Source organism: Mustela nigripes, chromosome 3 (genome assembly GCF_022355385.1).
Source record: "Mustela nigripes isolate SB6536 chromosome 3, MUSNIG.SB6536, whole genome shotgun sequence".
NCBI classification, from domain to species: Eukaryota; Metazoa; Chordata; class Mammalia; order Carnivora; family Mustelidae; genus Mustela; species Mustela nigripes.
This window is the reverse complement of record NC_081559.1, coordinates 149,391,307-149,407,593: the sequence shown is the minus strand read 5'-3', so window position 1 is coordinate 149,407,593 and position 16,287 is coordinate 149,391,307. Positions and strand designations below refer to the sequence as shown.

General features: G+C 37.9%; 1 protein-coding gene across 1 annotated transcript in view; it reads left to right on the top strand.

Annotated features, from left to right (window-relative positions):
* The window catches only part of CNGB3 (cyclic nucleotide gated channel subunit beta 3), a 154,187-nt gene that overhangs the window by 136,955 nt on the left and 945 nt on the right, over positions 1–16,287 (top strand). The window contains exons 16-17 of the mRNA XM_059392911.1: positions 14,079–14,225; positions 14,608–14,782. Coding sequence (XP_059248894.1) covers positions 14,079–14,225; positions 14,608–14,782 — 322 coding nt within the window. The remainder of the gene's footprint in view (positions 1–14,078; positions 14,226–14,607; positions 14,783–16,287) is intronic.

Genomic DNA, 16,287 nt, shown 5'->3' with positions numbered 1-16,287 from the left:
GGGGTGGGGCGCCTGGGTGGCTCAGTGGGTTAAGCCTCTGCCTTCGGCTCAGGTCATGATCTCGGGATCCTGGGATCGAGCCCCGCTCGGGCTCTCTGCACAGTGGGGAGCCTGCTTCCCCCTCTCTCTCTGCCTGCTTCTCTGCCTACTTGTGATCTCTCTCTTTAAAAAAAAAAAAAAAAAAAGGCTTGGGGTTACCAGAGACAGGTGTGGGGAGGGGAATTGCTGGTCAAAAGGTGCAAACTTCCAGTTAAGATTTTACTTATTTTTGTATTTGTCCAAGAGATAGAGAGAGAGCACAAGTAGGCAGAGCTGTAAGCAGAGGGAGAGGCAGTCTCCCCATGGAGCAGGGAGCCCAACATGGGACTTTGATCCCAGGACCCTGGGATCATGACCTGAGCAAAAGGCAGATGCCTAACTGACTGAGCTACACAGGCACTCCCAAACTTCCAGTTATAAGATAAATAGGTACTAGAGTTGTAATGTACAACATGATGACTATAGCTAACACTGCTGTATGATAGAAAAGTTAGGAATAATTCCTAAGAGCGCCCATCACAGGGATGGGATGGGAGCTCTTTTCCTGTTTTCTTTCTTTTTTATTGTTCTTATATGAGCAGATGAATGTTATTTAAACCTAGTGTAGTAACCACTTTATGATATATGTAAATCAACTCATCATGAAGTATGGCCTAAATTTATACAGTGACTCATGTCAATTGTTTCTCAATAAAACTGGAATTGAAAAACTATAAATAAATATTGATTTTCATTTATATCCCACTTCCTTTCAAAAATATTTTGTAGGTATATTCAGTAATTTTTGTTTATTTTTTTTTAAGATTTTATTTATTTATTTGACAGAGAGAGAAATCACAAGTAGACAGAGAGGGAGGCAGAGAGAGGGAAGCAGGCTCCCCGCTGAGCAGAGAGCCTGATGTGGGCCTCGACGATCCCAGGACCCTGAGATCATGACCTGAGCTGAAGGCAGAGGCTTAACCCACTGAGCCACCCAGGTGCCCATATTCAGTAATTTTTAGTTAATTAATTCATTGTGATTTATAAAAACAACTGAAATTTATATCCAGGACCCCTTACAGCATAATGTGAAGTGTCTCAAAGAAAACCATGCATGACATGGTAAACAAGGATGGCCAACAAGAAACAATCGGCTCCCTGAAGAGCCTTACAAACAGTTGAGACAAGGAAACGAAAGATTCCAATACCAGGTGTTGAAATATATGGATTACATCCAAAGATGGAGTATACACAGGATGTTAAGGAGTATAAGGCTTCAAAATGACCAGTGTATCCCTTGGATGTGGCAATTACTTGAGCTTATTTGGGAACTGATGGAAGACATTTCTGTGTTCCTCAAATGACACGTGCAGACAATAATGTGTGCACAAAGGTCAATGCTGGTAGTCCCTACTGTAGGATATGTAAATGATTTTTCACGTAATGCCTATAGTGGTTGCATGGTGGCACCCACAAAGATATATCCATGCCCTAACCCCTGGAACCCGTGAAGATAAAATATAACCTTACTAGGAAAAAAAGCAAAAACAAAAAACAAAAAAGGTTCTTTACAGATATAATTAAGTTAAGGATCTCAAAGACAAGATCATTCTTAATTATCTGGATAAGCCCTATTTCGAATGACAAGTATCCTCACATGAGACAGAAGAGGAAAGACACACAGATGCAGGGGAAAGAGGGAAAGACCATCTGAAGACTGAGGCAGAAATTGGAATTATGTAGCTAGAGCCAGGGAATTCCTGGAGCCACCAGAAGCTGAAAGAGGCAAGAAAAGGTTCTTTTCTAGATTCTTTGGAGGAAGCCCAGCTTTGCCAACACCTTGATTTTGGACTTTGACCTCCAGAATTGTGAGAGAATGCATTTTTATTGTATTGCCATTGGGTTTGTGGCAATTTGTTAAAGCAACTCTAGGAAACAAATACCAAACTCTTTAAATTGTTAACTGTAACATTTTTACTTGGGGGGGGGGGGAGGCATGCTTAATACCTCCTTCTACTCACCCTACATGGCCAGTGTACCTCTGAGACCTATCAGTCTTACCTCCTTGATAAATCTCCCATCATGTATATCTTACCATCTCCAATGCTCCTGTTGGTCCAGCCCACCTCCACTTCTCACTGGACAACTGTAGTAGCCTACTTTGCTTTTCCTATTCCAATATCTGCATCTTCTGCAATCCAGTCTCCACTCTACAGCCAGAGGGATCTTTGGGAAACACAGATATGATTGTGTCCCCCCCACTTCTGCTTAAAACAATCATGCTTTTACACTGTTTTTAGGAATAAGAACAAAGTTCTTATCCTGGCCTGCAAGGTTCTACAGAGGCAAACCACTGCTCACCTCTCTACTCACATTGGATCCCACTCTTGTGCGCTCTTTAATTCAGGCTTCAGTTCCCTGAATATGCCACATGATATATGGCCTTGGGGAGTTTTTCACACACACTGTTACCTCTGTCTGGACACTTTCCCATCTCCTTTACTTAATCTCAGCTTCTTTCAGAACTTCCTATATTCTCCACTATAGGGACCTCCCTGTTATCTTTGCTATATGCTCTGGTCAGACTATATTCCTTTCTTTCTGAGAACTTATCCTTGTAATTATGCCCTCCCTGGGGCATTTATTTCTTTGATGTCTTTTCTCCTCATTAATTTGTGGGCACCGGGACTATTGTGTATGGCTGTTCCAGTTGTGCTGTGCATCAAGATGACCAGTGAGGGACCATATTCCACTCCTGAGTCATGATTTCTGCTATTGTGCTCTTCTTCATGCACACTTACTCTTTACTTTCCAAATGGGAGAATTTTTTTGGCCCAGATTTGCACCCACAGGACTGCAGTTGCCCAGAGAAGCTACATTTTTCTATTTTGCACAAAGTCACAGGTTTCCAAGGACAATAGCCGACACCACATTTGGTTTGTTCTGCACTCAATTCCCAGCCCTTAGGGCAGTGCCTGGCCCATATAATGACTAATAAATAGCTATTCAATAAGTAAGTGGATAAATAAATAAGTGAATGTAATTATCTTTCTATCTTTGCAAATGTACTAATACACATTCATTTTAGTCATGAATATGCATATTCAGCCATGTGCCCTTTTAGTCAGTTTTTATTATTAAGAATAGCACTGCTGTGTTTATCTTTATAAAACTACTTTGCTTTTATTTCTTTTAGGTTTATTCCCAAAAGTGAAATAACTAGGTCAAAAGGTAGAAACATTCTTTAGCTCTCCTATTATATGGGCAGATTGTTTTCCAGAAAAATTAAATCAATTTACAATACAGCATGCACATATAGCTATTTTTCCCTAACATCACTGGCTTTACTTTATTATTCTCATTGGTTTTGCATTTTAATAAGTTGTTTTAATTTGCATTTCTCTAAATAGTGCCTAGAAAATAATAGGTATGCAATAAATATTTTCTAAATGAATTAATTTTCTATGGACCTATTTATTTTTATAAATGTGATCATTTATTTAACTTCCATTTTTCTTTCTTTTTCATCATCCTTTTTTCATCATATATAGCATGTTATTAAGTAGAATTTAGGCATTTTGATATATTCTTAGGTATTTTAGATAGATGTATTCTTATGTATTTTGATGTATTCTTATGTATTTAAATTTAAATATTTAAAATATTTAAATTCACATCAATTTTATTGGTCAAATCACCCATTCGGAGAATGCTTTTTTGATATTTACCTTGTATTATAGTGAAAAGCCCCAAAATTTTGAAAAATAACTTTAAACATTTTCCCCCTCTATACCATGTTTGCCTATTTCTCCTAAACACTCAGTTTTTGAGTACCAGAGAATACGTCTAGTTCTTCAGATCATTTTAATTCCATATTTTTACACTTTATCAGAATAATTCAATTATCTCTTTCTGCCCCCCAACCCAGTGACCCCAACCCCCAAGCCCCCAAAAGCTGCCCTCAACCCTTCTTCCTAAAGACAGAGAAAGTAGATTCATTAGAAACATGAGCAAGGGTAAGATATTTTGATTAATATTGAGAAAGAAAATTATTTTTATTTCTTCCTATATCTAACCTATAAACACTACCTGTGTTAAAAATATGTATTTATATTTTCACTGTATCATTTTGGAGGCCATCTCCTTGGTTGTGTAGCACTTTTTGCTTAGAGCAAAAAGCACACCTCATCTAAGTTTCACAGTATTCCTGTAAACAACTATATTATCAATACCATTATTTAATCATGCATCCAACTATCCTAAAGAAACCTCCTAAAGTAACTTTGTCCAATGTCTCTAATGCTATGAAGATCAAAGTTTCTTACCACCCTTTGGAACAGCAGGGAGGGGGGTCAAGATTCTGACAGTCAGACTTTGGTGTATCTTATTATACCAGCCTGACTGGCTTCCTCCATTATTTTTTCTATTGTCCATGGGCAAGTAAGTATGTGTCATTAAAATAATACCAGTGCCTTCACTGACAGCACTAGAATTCAAGTGTAAAGAAAACGTCTCTTAATTAGTCAGCTCCAGCCTTACATTTGAATTCCAACAATGAAACTCATAGTATTTGTTTTTTAGTAAGTCACTTCACTGATTCCAGAACTCAGTTATTAAGTCAGTAGGTATAGGTAAGAATGTACATCACCAGATAGATATGGTCATTAATATATGTTATTGTTGGCTATTTTGACTCCAAAGAAACTTTTAGTAAACTACTATTTTGACTCCAAAGAAACTTTTAGTTTGATATGGTATTTTCTAACCAGAGTATCAATTACAGAGAATTCTCCTGAGCATTTGAAAGCATATAGATAAACAGAGCACAGAATAAAATGTACCTGTTATTCTTTTTTTCCTCTCCATATCCTTAGAATTTTTACCTAGATTCTTCATTGTTCATCCACTTCCTCTGAAGCCAATTCAACTCTACTATCAAGACCTGGGGGGAAAAGGGCTTTGTGTTTTGTATCTGTGAAATCTAAACTCTCTAACTCTGATGAAAGTCCACATACACAGATTTTTCTCAAACTATTAAAAAAAAAACCACCAAATTCTAGGTTAACGTGTGTTTGCCTTGCAGTAGTTTTATGAATATCAAAGTATCTGCAAAGAGCAAGCAGCTTGGGCAGAGGTGACACTAGAACATCCTCTGATATTTGCTCACCTACAAAAGTTTTGTTAGAATTATTTTTAGTGAAGTGGTAAAAATTTTCAAGCAACGAAGTGTTTTCCAGTAACACTGAAAAGGATAAAAGAGTTTCTCAGAAAAAGCTACACAGGTGATCTAACCTCCTGCCCTCTAAATATCATCCACTTGTAAATTTGCTTAATGAGAACAGACATTTGAAGTTTTAATCTCTCACTCAGCATTGGATGTGATACTCTTTCCATCACCAGTATTCAGAGACAGTTTTATTTCTATTCTAGGAAATGATTCTTCTACATGGGAAAAAAAATGCTTTTAAACTAGAAATATCTTTATTTTAGGAAACATTCTCATTTTTTTACATTTAAAGGATTTGTCATTTGTTTTTTTTTTTAAGAGTTATTAATTTATTTTAGAAAGAAAGAGTGTGAGTTGGGGGAGAGGCAGAGAGAGAATCCCAAGCAGACTCCCCACTAGCACAGAGCCTGATGCAGAGTTCAGTCTCATGACTCTGAGATCATGACCTGAGCCAAAATCAAGAGTCAGATGCGTATCCCCCTGAGCCACCCAGGTGACCGCATCTGCCATTTTGAACTTCTTTTACCTGTTTAAGAAATCTGTATAGGTTTGCATCCCAATTCCACAACCTATGAGATGCGTGACGCTGAGGAAGTTACTCAGCTGAGACTTCATTTCTTCATCAGTTAAAATGGATTAATAATAATATATAACTATCCCATAGAATTGGAAAGCATTATATGTATTAATACAGAAAAAAGAACTTAGGGGGTGCTTGGGTGGCTCAGTCGGTTAAGTGTTGGACCTTGGGTTCGGCTCAGGTCATGATCTCAGTGTTGTGCCATTGAGCCCCACCTCAGGCTCTGCACTCAGCATGGAGTCTGCTTGAGATTCTCTCTCCCTTTCCCTCTGTTTCTCCCCCACTTACACTCTCTCTCACTCTCACTCTCTTTTTCTCCAAAATAAATGAATAAATATAATCTTCAAAAAAGAAAAAAGAAAACTTAGAAAAGTGTCTAACTCATAGTAAGCACTCAAAAATATTAGTTAGTAGTAATTCTATATTTTCTAGTCTGACAATCCTCACCCACACTTATCCCACTCCTAGATTATAAGCAATTTATGGTCAGATGTTAATCATTTTTATAGTCTCAGAACTTAGCATCATATTTAGCTCATTATGGAGTATGATATTTCTACACACTCCTAATTTATCTCTAATTTCTTTTTTTTCTTTTCATTTTATACAGTGAATTCCTCACATTCTCCCACATGATAGACATCTAAGGCATATGTTCCATACAATGTCAAACTCATATAGAAACAGTATTTATTGAAAGTCCAACTGAGGGGTGCCTGCGTGGCTCAGTGGGTTAAAACCTCTGCTTTCGGCTCAGACCATGACCGCAGGGTCCTGGAATCGAGTCCCGCATCGGGCTCTCCACTCAGCAGGGAGCCTGCTTCCTCCTCTCTCTCTCTGCCTACCTCTCTGCAAGCTTGTGATCTGTCTGTCAAACAAATAAATAAAATCTTTAAAAAAAAAAAAAAGAAAGAAAGAAAGTCCATATGAGAAAGGCAGTGTTTAAGAGGGATTATTTGTGGGTGGCTGGGTGGCTCAGTGGTTTGGGCTGCTGCCTTCGGCTCCAGTCATGATCTCAGGGTCCTGGGATCGAGCCCCGCGTTGGGCTCTCTGCTCCGCAGGAAGCCTGCTTCCCTCTCTCTCTCTCTCTCTCTCTCTGCCTGCCTCTCTGCCTACTTGTGATCTCTGTCTGTCAAATAAATAAATAAAATCTTTAAATAAAAAAAAAAAGAGGGATTATTTGTTCTCTGTATATTCTAGGTACAACAAAAAGATTGCAAGTTACCTGGAACGCATCATACTGATGCCCTTCCTCTTCCACAGAATTATTCTTACTGAACTGTACCTTGGAGTGCCTTTAATGAGGAAAATAGCACAGTTTTAGCAAACTTATTTTTGCATCTATCATAAAAATATGAGGATGGGGGCACCTGGGTGGCTCAGTGGGTTAAACCTCTGCCTTCAGCTCAGGTCATGATCTCAGGGTCCTGGGATCAAGCCCCACTCTCTGCTCAGCAGGGAGCCTGTTTCCTCCTCCTCTCTCTCTCTGCCTGCTTGTGATCTCTCTCTCTGTCAAATAAATAAATAAAATCTTTAAAAAAAAAAAACATGAGGATGGTATTCACCATTTACATGCAGTCTCTCTACTAAGCCCTTCAAGAGGCATTCTTATCTTTCTTAAAGCTAGGAATTCATCTTTTTTGAAGTATAAAAGACTAAGTCAAAGTTGAAGCCCTCTTACAGCAAAGTTTGCATTTTTTTATGAATCCCATTTATGTCTCCATTCTAGTTTTTCTTTTTTGCTCTTCCATTCAATTTACACCCAATTTATACCCCTCTGCATTCTACTTATCTGTGTGAATGCTTTCTGGATATGCTAGCTCTGCTTAAAAGGGCTGTGCAGGCTGTGCACTGCACAAGTCCAGGGAGCTCCGATCACATAGTTTATGTATGCAGTGCACAATTTATGATGCTATATGTGGCAACTCTTTTAGCTCTCTGTGATTTATATATATCACATACATCTGTATTAAATATATGTATATCATATATGCATAATGTGTGTATATATGTATATGTGTATGTATACACATATATGATCTCCATGTCACTATTTAATCCTGACATTTACAGATTTTTGCATATATAGGTCCTCTCCTACTGAATATACCTTCTCTCTGACATGGACACATCTGATTTCACTCACTTATCTACACATTTGTGCTATGTATAGTACCACTAGTACTATGATGGTTAATTTTATGTGTCAACTTGCCAGGACTAAGAGATGCCCATTATTTCTGGGTGTGTCTGTGAGGATGTTTAGGGAAGAGATTAGCATTTGAATAGAGTGAAGAAAATCACCCTCACCAGTGCAGGTAGGATCACCCAATCCTTTAAGGTACTGAAAAGGTAAAGGAGAGGCTAACTGGCTCTCTCTGCTTGAGCTGACCCATCCTTCTTCCCCTGCCTTTGGCCAGCAGACATCAACACTCTTGGTTCTTGGGCTTTCAGACTCAAACCTGGATTTACACTATAGGCTTCCGCCAATCTCCCCTCAGTCCAACGACACCACCAGCTTTCCTGGGTCTCTGGCTTGCAGATGGCAGATTGTAGGTGTTCTCAGTCTCCATAACAATTCCCATAATAAATATGTTATGGAGACTGAGAAGACTTACTATATATATATATATATATATATATATATATATATGTACACACACACACATATAAAAATATATATAGTTAATATGTATATTAAATACATATACACATACATATATGTACATATATTTGTATATATCCTATTTGTTCTATTTTTCTGGAGAGCTCCAAGTAATACAAAGTTATATTTATTGTTGCTTACTACAGTTACATGCCACAAATTAGGAATTAAAATTTCTCAGCCGGGAATTTTACCTAATAACACCTTCCTCATAATTAAACACCAGGAGTCTATAAACACCAATTTCTCCCTAAAGATAATCAGATACTTATAGTAGGTAATAAAAGATGGTCTTGTTTCCTAGAAGAGTGATTAAGTAACCTGCTTAGAAATGTGTGTAATAGGGACATCTGGGTGGCTCAGTGGGTTAAGCCTCTGCTTTTTGGCTCAGGTCATGATCTCACGGTCTTGGGATCAAGCCCCGCACTGGGCTCTCTGCTCAGCAGGGAGCCTGCTTCCTCCTCTCTCTCTCTGCCTGCCTCTCTGCCTCCTTGTGATCTCTGTCTGTCAAATAAATAAATAAAATCTTTAAAAAAAAAAAAGAAAAGAAAAAAGAAAGAAATGTGTGTAATAAATGGTAGAGTTATCTGGTTGCAAAGTCTGTATTCTTTTTTTTTTTTTTTAAAGATTTTATTTATTTACTTGACAGAGAGAAATCACAAGTAGATGGAGAGGCAGGCAGAGAGAGAGAGGGAAGCAGGCTCCCTGCTGAGCAGAGAGCCCGATTCGGGCCTCGATCCCAGGACCCTGAGATCATGACCTGAGCCGAAGGCAGCGGCTTAACCCACTGAGCCACCCAGGCACCCCAAAATCTGTATTCTTTACGCAAAATCACACTAGGCTTGAATAATTCTTCCTTTGCCCTCTAACTCACTCCACTGAATACATGGTAGGTGCTCAATGAATACTTACGTGGTTGGAATAAAAATCAAAAAGATTTAGTTATTAAGTTATTGTCTAAAGTCACAGCACACAGAGGTGGATCTAGAATTAGAATCCACTCTTTCTTTCCTGGACCATTACTCTCTTCGTTATTTTTTGACCTGCAGACATTTATCATTAACCTCCACTATTTATCCTCTAGTACATGCTTTCAGAAACTACATGGGGTCGGGCATATTTAGGGATCTTCTTACTAAGCTATTTAATGCATGAAACTTTCCATTGGTGGAATGCTGGAGAAGCATTTTGTGGACAGAAGAAAAAAAAAAAGAGGCTATTTTAAACATTGCTGAGAGAGTTTGGGCAAAATCCATCTGGCAAACAGACTATTTCTTCTGTTCAAAAACTCATCAAGCACTCTAAACGTGTAACCTGTAGGCAAGTTTAATTAAAGCTTGAGAAATCTCAAAATAACCTGACATTTAAATATGTTATTTCCGTTCTGCTCTCATTGTCTGACACACACAGAGACATTCTTAGACCCAAATTAAGCTCTCCAGTGCCATCTAGCCCTGCCTAACTACTGGATTACCCTGCGCACAGAAAGACAAGTAAGAAGATAGATAGGAAGATGGATGGATGGAAATAGATTGATAGGCAGGCAGATAAGGTAAAATTCATTCCTCTTCAATAAAAAGAAAAAAGTGAAAGCAAACTTGTCTTGGGAAGAACCTCAGGAAAGGAGTAAAGAATAAGTTTTGGGGGTGGGGTGCCTGGGTGGCTTAACAGTTAAGCCTCCAACTCTTGATTTTGGCTCAGGTCATGATCTCAGGGTCATGAGATTAAGCCCCCTGTTGTGCTCTGAGCTGGGTGTGGAGCCTGCTTGAGATTCTCCCTCACCTTCTTTCTCTCTGCCCCTTTCTCTTGGAAGGAAAGAAGGAAGGGAGGGAGGGAGGAAGGCAGGAAGGAAGGAAGGAGAAGGAAAGGAAGGGAGGGAGGAAGAGAGGAAGGGAGGGAAAGAATGAAGAAGAGAAGAAAGAAAGGCTGTTTTTGCCATGGAACAAGAAATTTAAAATGGGAAGTCACCAAACAAAATAAGTAGTCATTTAACATGGTCAACATTTATGGATTCCAAATATCTTCTTTATGTATTGAGGAAGTATTTCCATTTCTAAACATCCTGGATAGACCTGGACCAAAGTTCAGTGAGAACTGCTGGAAAGAGGCTCTGTTTGATTCCTTAAGGTGGCCTAACATTAGGATTTTTTCCTCCTTTTTTCTGTCTTCTCTGTTTTCAACTGAGCATTCAACTCTCCTCTTTTAGCATGTCAGTTATACTTCTTTTAAAGACATTTTAGTGGTAGCCCTAGAATTTGTGATATACATTTTTTTCACTTTTTTTATTAACATATAATGTATTATTTGCTTCAAAGGTACAGGTCTGTGAATCCTGAGTCTTACACAATTCACAGCATTCACCATAGCACATACCCTCCCCAATGTCTATAATCCAGCCACCCTATCCCTTCCCCGCCAACCCCCCAGCAACCCCCAGTTTGTTGTGTGAGATTAAGAGTCTCTAATGGTTTGTCTCCCTCCGATCCCATCTTGTTTCATTTTTTTCCCTCCCTGCCCCCCATGACCCCCCACACTGCCTCTCAAATTCCTCTTGAATGCAAGCTGGTGCAGCCATTCTGTGATACACATTTTAAACTAATTTAAGTCTATCTTCGCAGAACACAACCTACGGAGCAAGAGCCTTACACAGTATTCCCAATTCTTCCCTAGCAGCCCTTAAGTCATTCATTTCATTTATCCTTTTTCTATAAATCACCCAAAGCATTGTTATTTTATTATTTAAAATTATTGTTAGATCAAAATTAAGAATAAGAAAAACAAAGATTTTAGTTTTATTTTATCTCTATTCCTTCTCCAATGTCCTTCCCCCCTTTATGTAGACCTGAATTTCTAACCTACATTATTTTCTTTCTTCTTGCAGAACTTCTTTCAACATTTTTGCAGAGTAGGTGAACTAATGTTGAATTCCCTCTGCTTTTATTTTTCTAAGAAAATCTTTGTTCTTTTTCACCTTGAAAAGGTAATTTCACTGAACATAGAATTCTAGGTTGCTGATTTTGTTTCTTTCTTGTTTTTTTTTTTTACTATTTTTATTTTTATCAAAATACATAATTGGCATATAGTATTGTGTAACTTTTAGGTGTACAACATATTGGATTTAGAAATTCATATATATGGCAATATAATTACCACCCTGGCATTAGCTAACTTCTATCATGTCTAGTTAGAATTTCTTCTTTGTGGTGTGGACAATTATGATCTAATCTGTTAGGACCTTCAACACTATATTTCTCTCCCCTCTCTTCTTAATTGCATGGCTTCTCATGAAAAATCTGCTGACTATTATCCTTATTCCTCTTCTAGGTGGTTTGTGCCAATCTAAACTTATCAGTAACCCAATGTTGTGGTTGGACTGGCCTTTCTGGTTTTAATTAAGATTGCAGGACATAGGGGAATCTGGGTGGTTCAGTTGGTTAAGTTTCTGCCTTCAATTGAGGTCATGATCTCAGGGTCCTGGAATCGAACCACACCACACTCCCTGAACAGGGAGTCTGCTTCTCCCTCTCCCTCTGCCACTCCCCCTGCTTACTCTCTCACTCCCAATCTCTGTCAAATAAATAAAATCTTCAAAAAAAAAATTGTAAGATGCCTTTCAGCAACAAACATTAGGAAACCTTAAAAAAGTACAAATTTATTACTTACAAGACCTCAAAAATTACACAGCCCACCTGATGCCACACACCAAGGTCACAGAGAGGGAAAGAACACATAGACCTGGGGTTCTGCTTCTATTGGGGTTGAGAATAGGGGTCTAGGATTTTGTGGGCTCACTTTTTATTAGTGAATTTAAAATATAAAATATAAGAGCAGGCTCAGCAGGGAGCCTGCTTCTCCCTCTGCCTCTACTGCCACTCTGCCTGCCTGTGCTCGCTTGCTCTCTCTCTCTCTCTCTCTGACAAATAAATAAATAAATAATAAAATAAACTAGATCTCTAAAACAAAGCCTCACTGGGGGAAGGCAGTCTGGCTTTTTATATAATTGGGTGGCTGGCAATGTATTTAGTGAAGATCAGAATCTTTGAAGTGAATGCCTCTTTGAAATGGCAATCAAGCTTAGGTCAAGCACTTGGATTTCAAAAAAAGGAATAAAACACAACTGTCAGAGGTAGGTATTTATTGTTGTGATAGTCTTCAAGCCTCCTGGATCTGTGGTTTAATGTCTGTCATTAATTTTGGAAACTCCTTGGCCATGATTACTTCAAATATTTTTTTTCTGGTATTAAAGAATGATGTATGGTATGTATTTATTTTATGTATATGTACACACAAAAGTTACATATTATACTTTTTGAAATTGTCCTAGAGTTTTTGAAGTTTGGGAGCAGGTTGTTGGGGGCTTTTTTCAATTCTTTTTTTTCTCTTTACATTTTAGTTTGGGAAATTTCTACTGACCTGTCTTCAAACTCATCTGTTTTCTTGGCCATGTGCAGTGCAGACTTTGCTGATGAGCCCAGCAAAGTCCCTCTACATTTCTGTTACAATGTTTTTTATTTCTAATCTTTCCTTTTGAATTGCCTTAGAATTTCACTCTCTCTCCTTACATTTCCCATCCATTCTTATATGATGTCTACTTTTTCCATTAGATCCCTTAACATATTAATCAGAGACATTTTAAATTCTCTGAGAATTCCTATATCTGTGTCTTATCTCAGTCTGGTTCTTTTTTTTTTTTTTTTTAAGATTTTATTTATTTATTTGACAGAGAGAGATCACAGGTAGGCAGAGAGGCAGGCAGAGAGAGAGAGGAGGAAGCAGGCTCCCCGCTGAGCAGAGAGCCCGATGTGAGACTCGATCCCAGGACCCTGAGATCATGACCTGAGCCGAAGGCAGCGGCTTAACCCACTGAGCCACCCAGGCGCCCCTCTCAGTCTGGTTCTAATGCTTTCTTTGTCTTGTTATGCTGTGTTTTTCTTGTTTTTGTTTTTTTTAGTCTGCTTTATAATTTTTTGTTGGAAGCTGTACATGATGCAATTGGTAATAGGAACTGAGGTAGATAGGTCTTTAGCATGAGGTTTTATGTTAATCTGGCTAGGAGTTAGACTGTGCTTAATATTTGCTGCAGCTCTAGGTGTTAGGACTTCCAAATCTCTCTGAAATACCCTGTTTCTGTCTTCTCTTTTGCCTTTGGCCTTCCTTAAGTACACTTACTCAGAGAAAGTCTGCATCTTGCAGCTACTATCCACTATTATTATACAAGAGCCCCATTAGTCAGTTTTATGGGGAACAAAGAGGATGGGGAAGATGAAAAATGAAGCTAGAGAAGCAAATAGAGGATATCGAGTTTAAAAAGACTGTGAGCCTCTGGAATCTGGGGTGGAATTTCATGGGGGCACTGATGGCTACAAGTCCTTCATTTGAGGTGGGATTTCAAAACAAAACATGTTGAAAACTGTTGCCACTTCCATCACCACCACATCTAACTTCCTCCACACAATCACCTGAACTCTCATCTTCATCTTTCCAAAGCAGTGTAAATGGTTAAAATATTTGATACCTTTTTTTTTTTTTTAATTTTGGTAGAAGAAGACTGAAACTGGTGATAAAGATTCACTTTTCTCCTCTTTCAGCCTCCTAGCGGCAAGAGGAGGAAATCGTCGAACTGCCAATGTGATAGCCCATGGGTTCGCCAATCTTTTAACTCTAGACAAAAAGACCCTCCAACAAATTCTAGTGCATTATCCAGATTCTGAAAAGCTCCTCATGAAGAAAGCCAGGTATGAACTTCAAAACCCCATTAGAGTTTGGGCAGTGATCAACTTTCTCCATGAGATGCATTTAACAAACAACTATATATGCAACTATCTATTGAAAACTTCTCAGATTAGGAGAAATGTTAGTATTTCTGGTAGGCTTTTCCAGAATTCTTACAGTACTATCTGAAGTAGTCTTTCTCGGGGCACCCGGGTGGCTCAGGGGGTTAAAACTTCTGCCTTCAGCTCAGGTCATGATCCCAGGGTCCTAGGATCAAGCCCCACATGGGACTCTGCTCAGCAGGGAGCCTGCCTGCCTCCCTGCTTACTTGTGATTTATCTTTGTCAAATACATAAATAAAATCTAATAAAATAAAATAAAGTAGCCTTTCTCTTCTATTCACAGTGTGCTTCTAAAGAAGAAGGCTCCAGGCACAGAGGCAACTCCTCCAAGAAAAGGACTTGCCTTTCTCTTCCCACCAAAACAAGAGACACCTAAAATGTTTAAAGCTCTCCTGGGAGGTACAGGAAAAGCAGGACTTGCAAGACTACTCAAATTGAAGAGAGAACAAACCATTCAGGTGATAAGACAGAGTGGATGGATGGCTGTAACAGACCATTGGACTAAGTATACCCAGACAAGTTCCTGCTTTAATTCAATTTCAGATGCTAGGATAGTTTGGATGCATCTAATGTGAATAATTATTTCTTTAATTATAGCATTTATTATTATCTAAACTATATCTGCATGTATCATTACATTTAATACTCATGTTTTATTATAGATACTTTTAATACATATGTATATATAAATACATTCAGCTCTCATTATTTGTATATTCTGTATATTTGCATATCTACCTACTCACAGAAATTTCTTTATAAACCCAAAATCAGTGTTCAAAATGGTCATTTGCAAATATATGTATATGCAGAGCAGTGAAAAATTTGTTTCCCAATGCACATGTTCTCAGCTGAGGTTGAAAAGGAAGACACTCTACTTTCTTGTTTTAGTTCTCACGCTGTAAACAAGTGACCTTTTCATGATCTATTTAAGTGCTTTGTTTTTCTCATCTTTGTACTGCATAAAGCTGAAGTACTATCCTGTGTTCATAAGCACAAAAATGCTCTGATGTGTCTTACAGAGAAAAGACACATGTTAGGTAAGCATCATTCAAGCAAGAGTTACAGTGCTATTGGCCTTGAGTTCAATATAATGAAACTATATGTGTGTGTATATATATATATATATATATATATATATATATATATATAATAAATGTCTTTAAACAGAAATACACATAAAACAGGGTTATGTATTGACTTGTTGACAAAAATTTGTCAACAGAGGCTCATAGGAACAAAATCTTGCATTATCTCTAGGAGCAATGGTTCAGTATTTGCTAATTTTCTGTTTGTGGCAGTTTGATAGAACAAAACTACCAAGAATAATTAGAATCAATTGCATATGTATAATAAGCACACATATAAACCTATAAATATATAACATATTTTACCAGTGAGCCAATAAATATTTTCACAAATATTCAATCACTTATATATCACAAATGTTAATAGCCAAAATAACTTCATAGATTTCATCCAAGCCCTTCTTGTTATAGATGAAGAAACTGAACTCCAGATCAACTTATTTGGATAAGATCACAAAAAGTGACAGAGCAAAAACTATTACTCAGGTACTCAGACTTCTAGGCCTACACTGAGCTGCCTCTCAATTCTTAGAAACTTCAAGATACTCAAATGTTATTCTTTTTCTCTCTTGATTTTCGTATTTCTTTGATTCTTGTAATAAGCCTATGAGGGCAGATATTGAAGACGGAGCAGGGATTCAGGTTTTCTGAATCTAGTCATGTTATCTATAAAAACTGTAAGAAATGGTTGGCTGTGGATCTTTCAGAAGATCATTAAGCAAATATTATAAATCAGTCACACTCAAGAGACTAAAACTTGCCTCTCCTTTTTCACACACAAAGGCTATGGTAAAAATTAGGAATAAAGTATAAACCAAATGCCTCATTTAATCAGCATGGAAGTAGTAAGTTATGTAAAAGACTTATGGGGTACT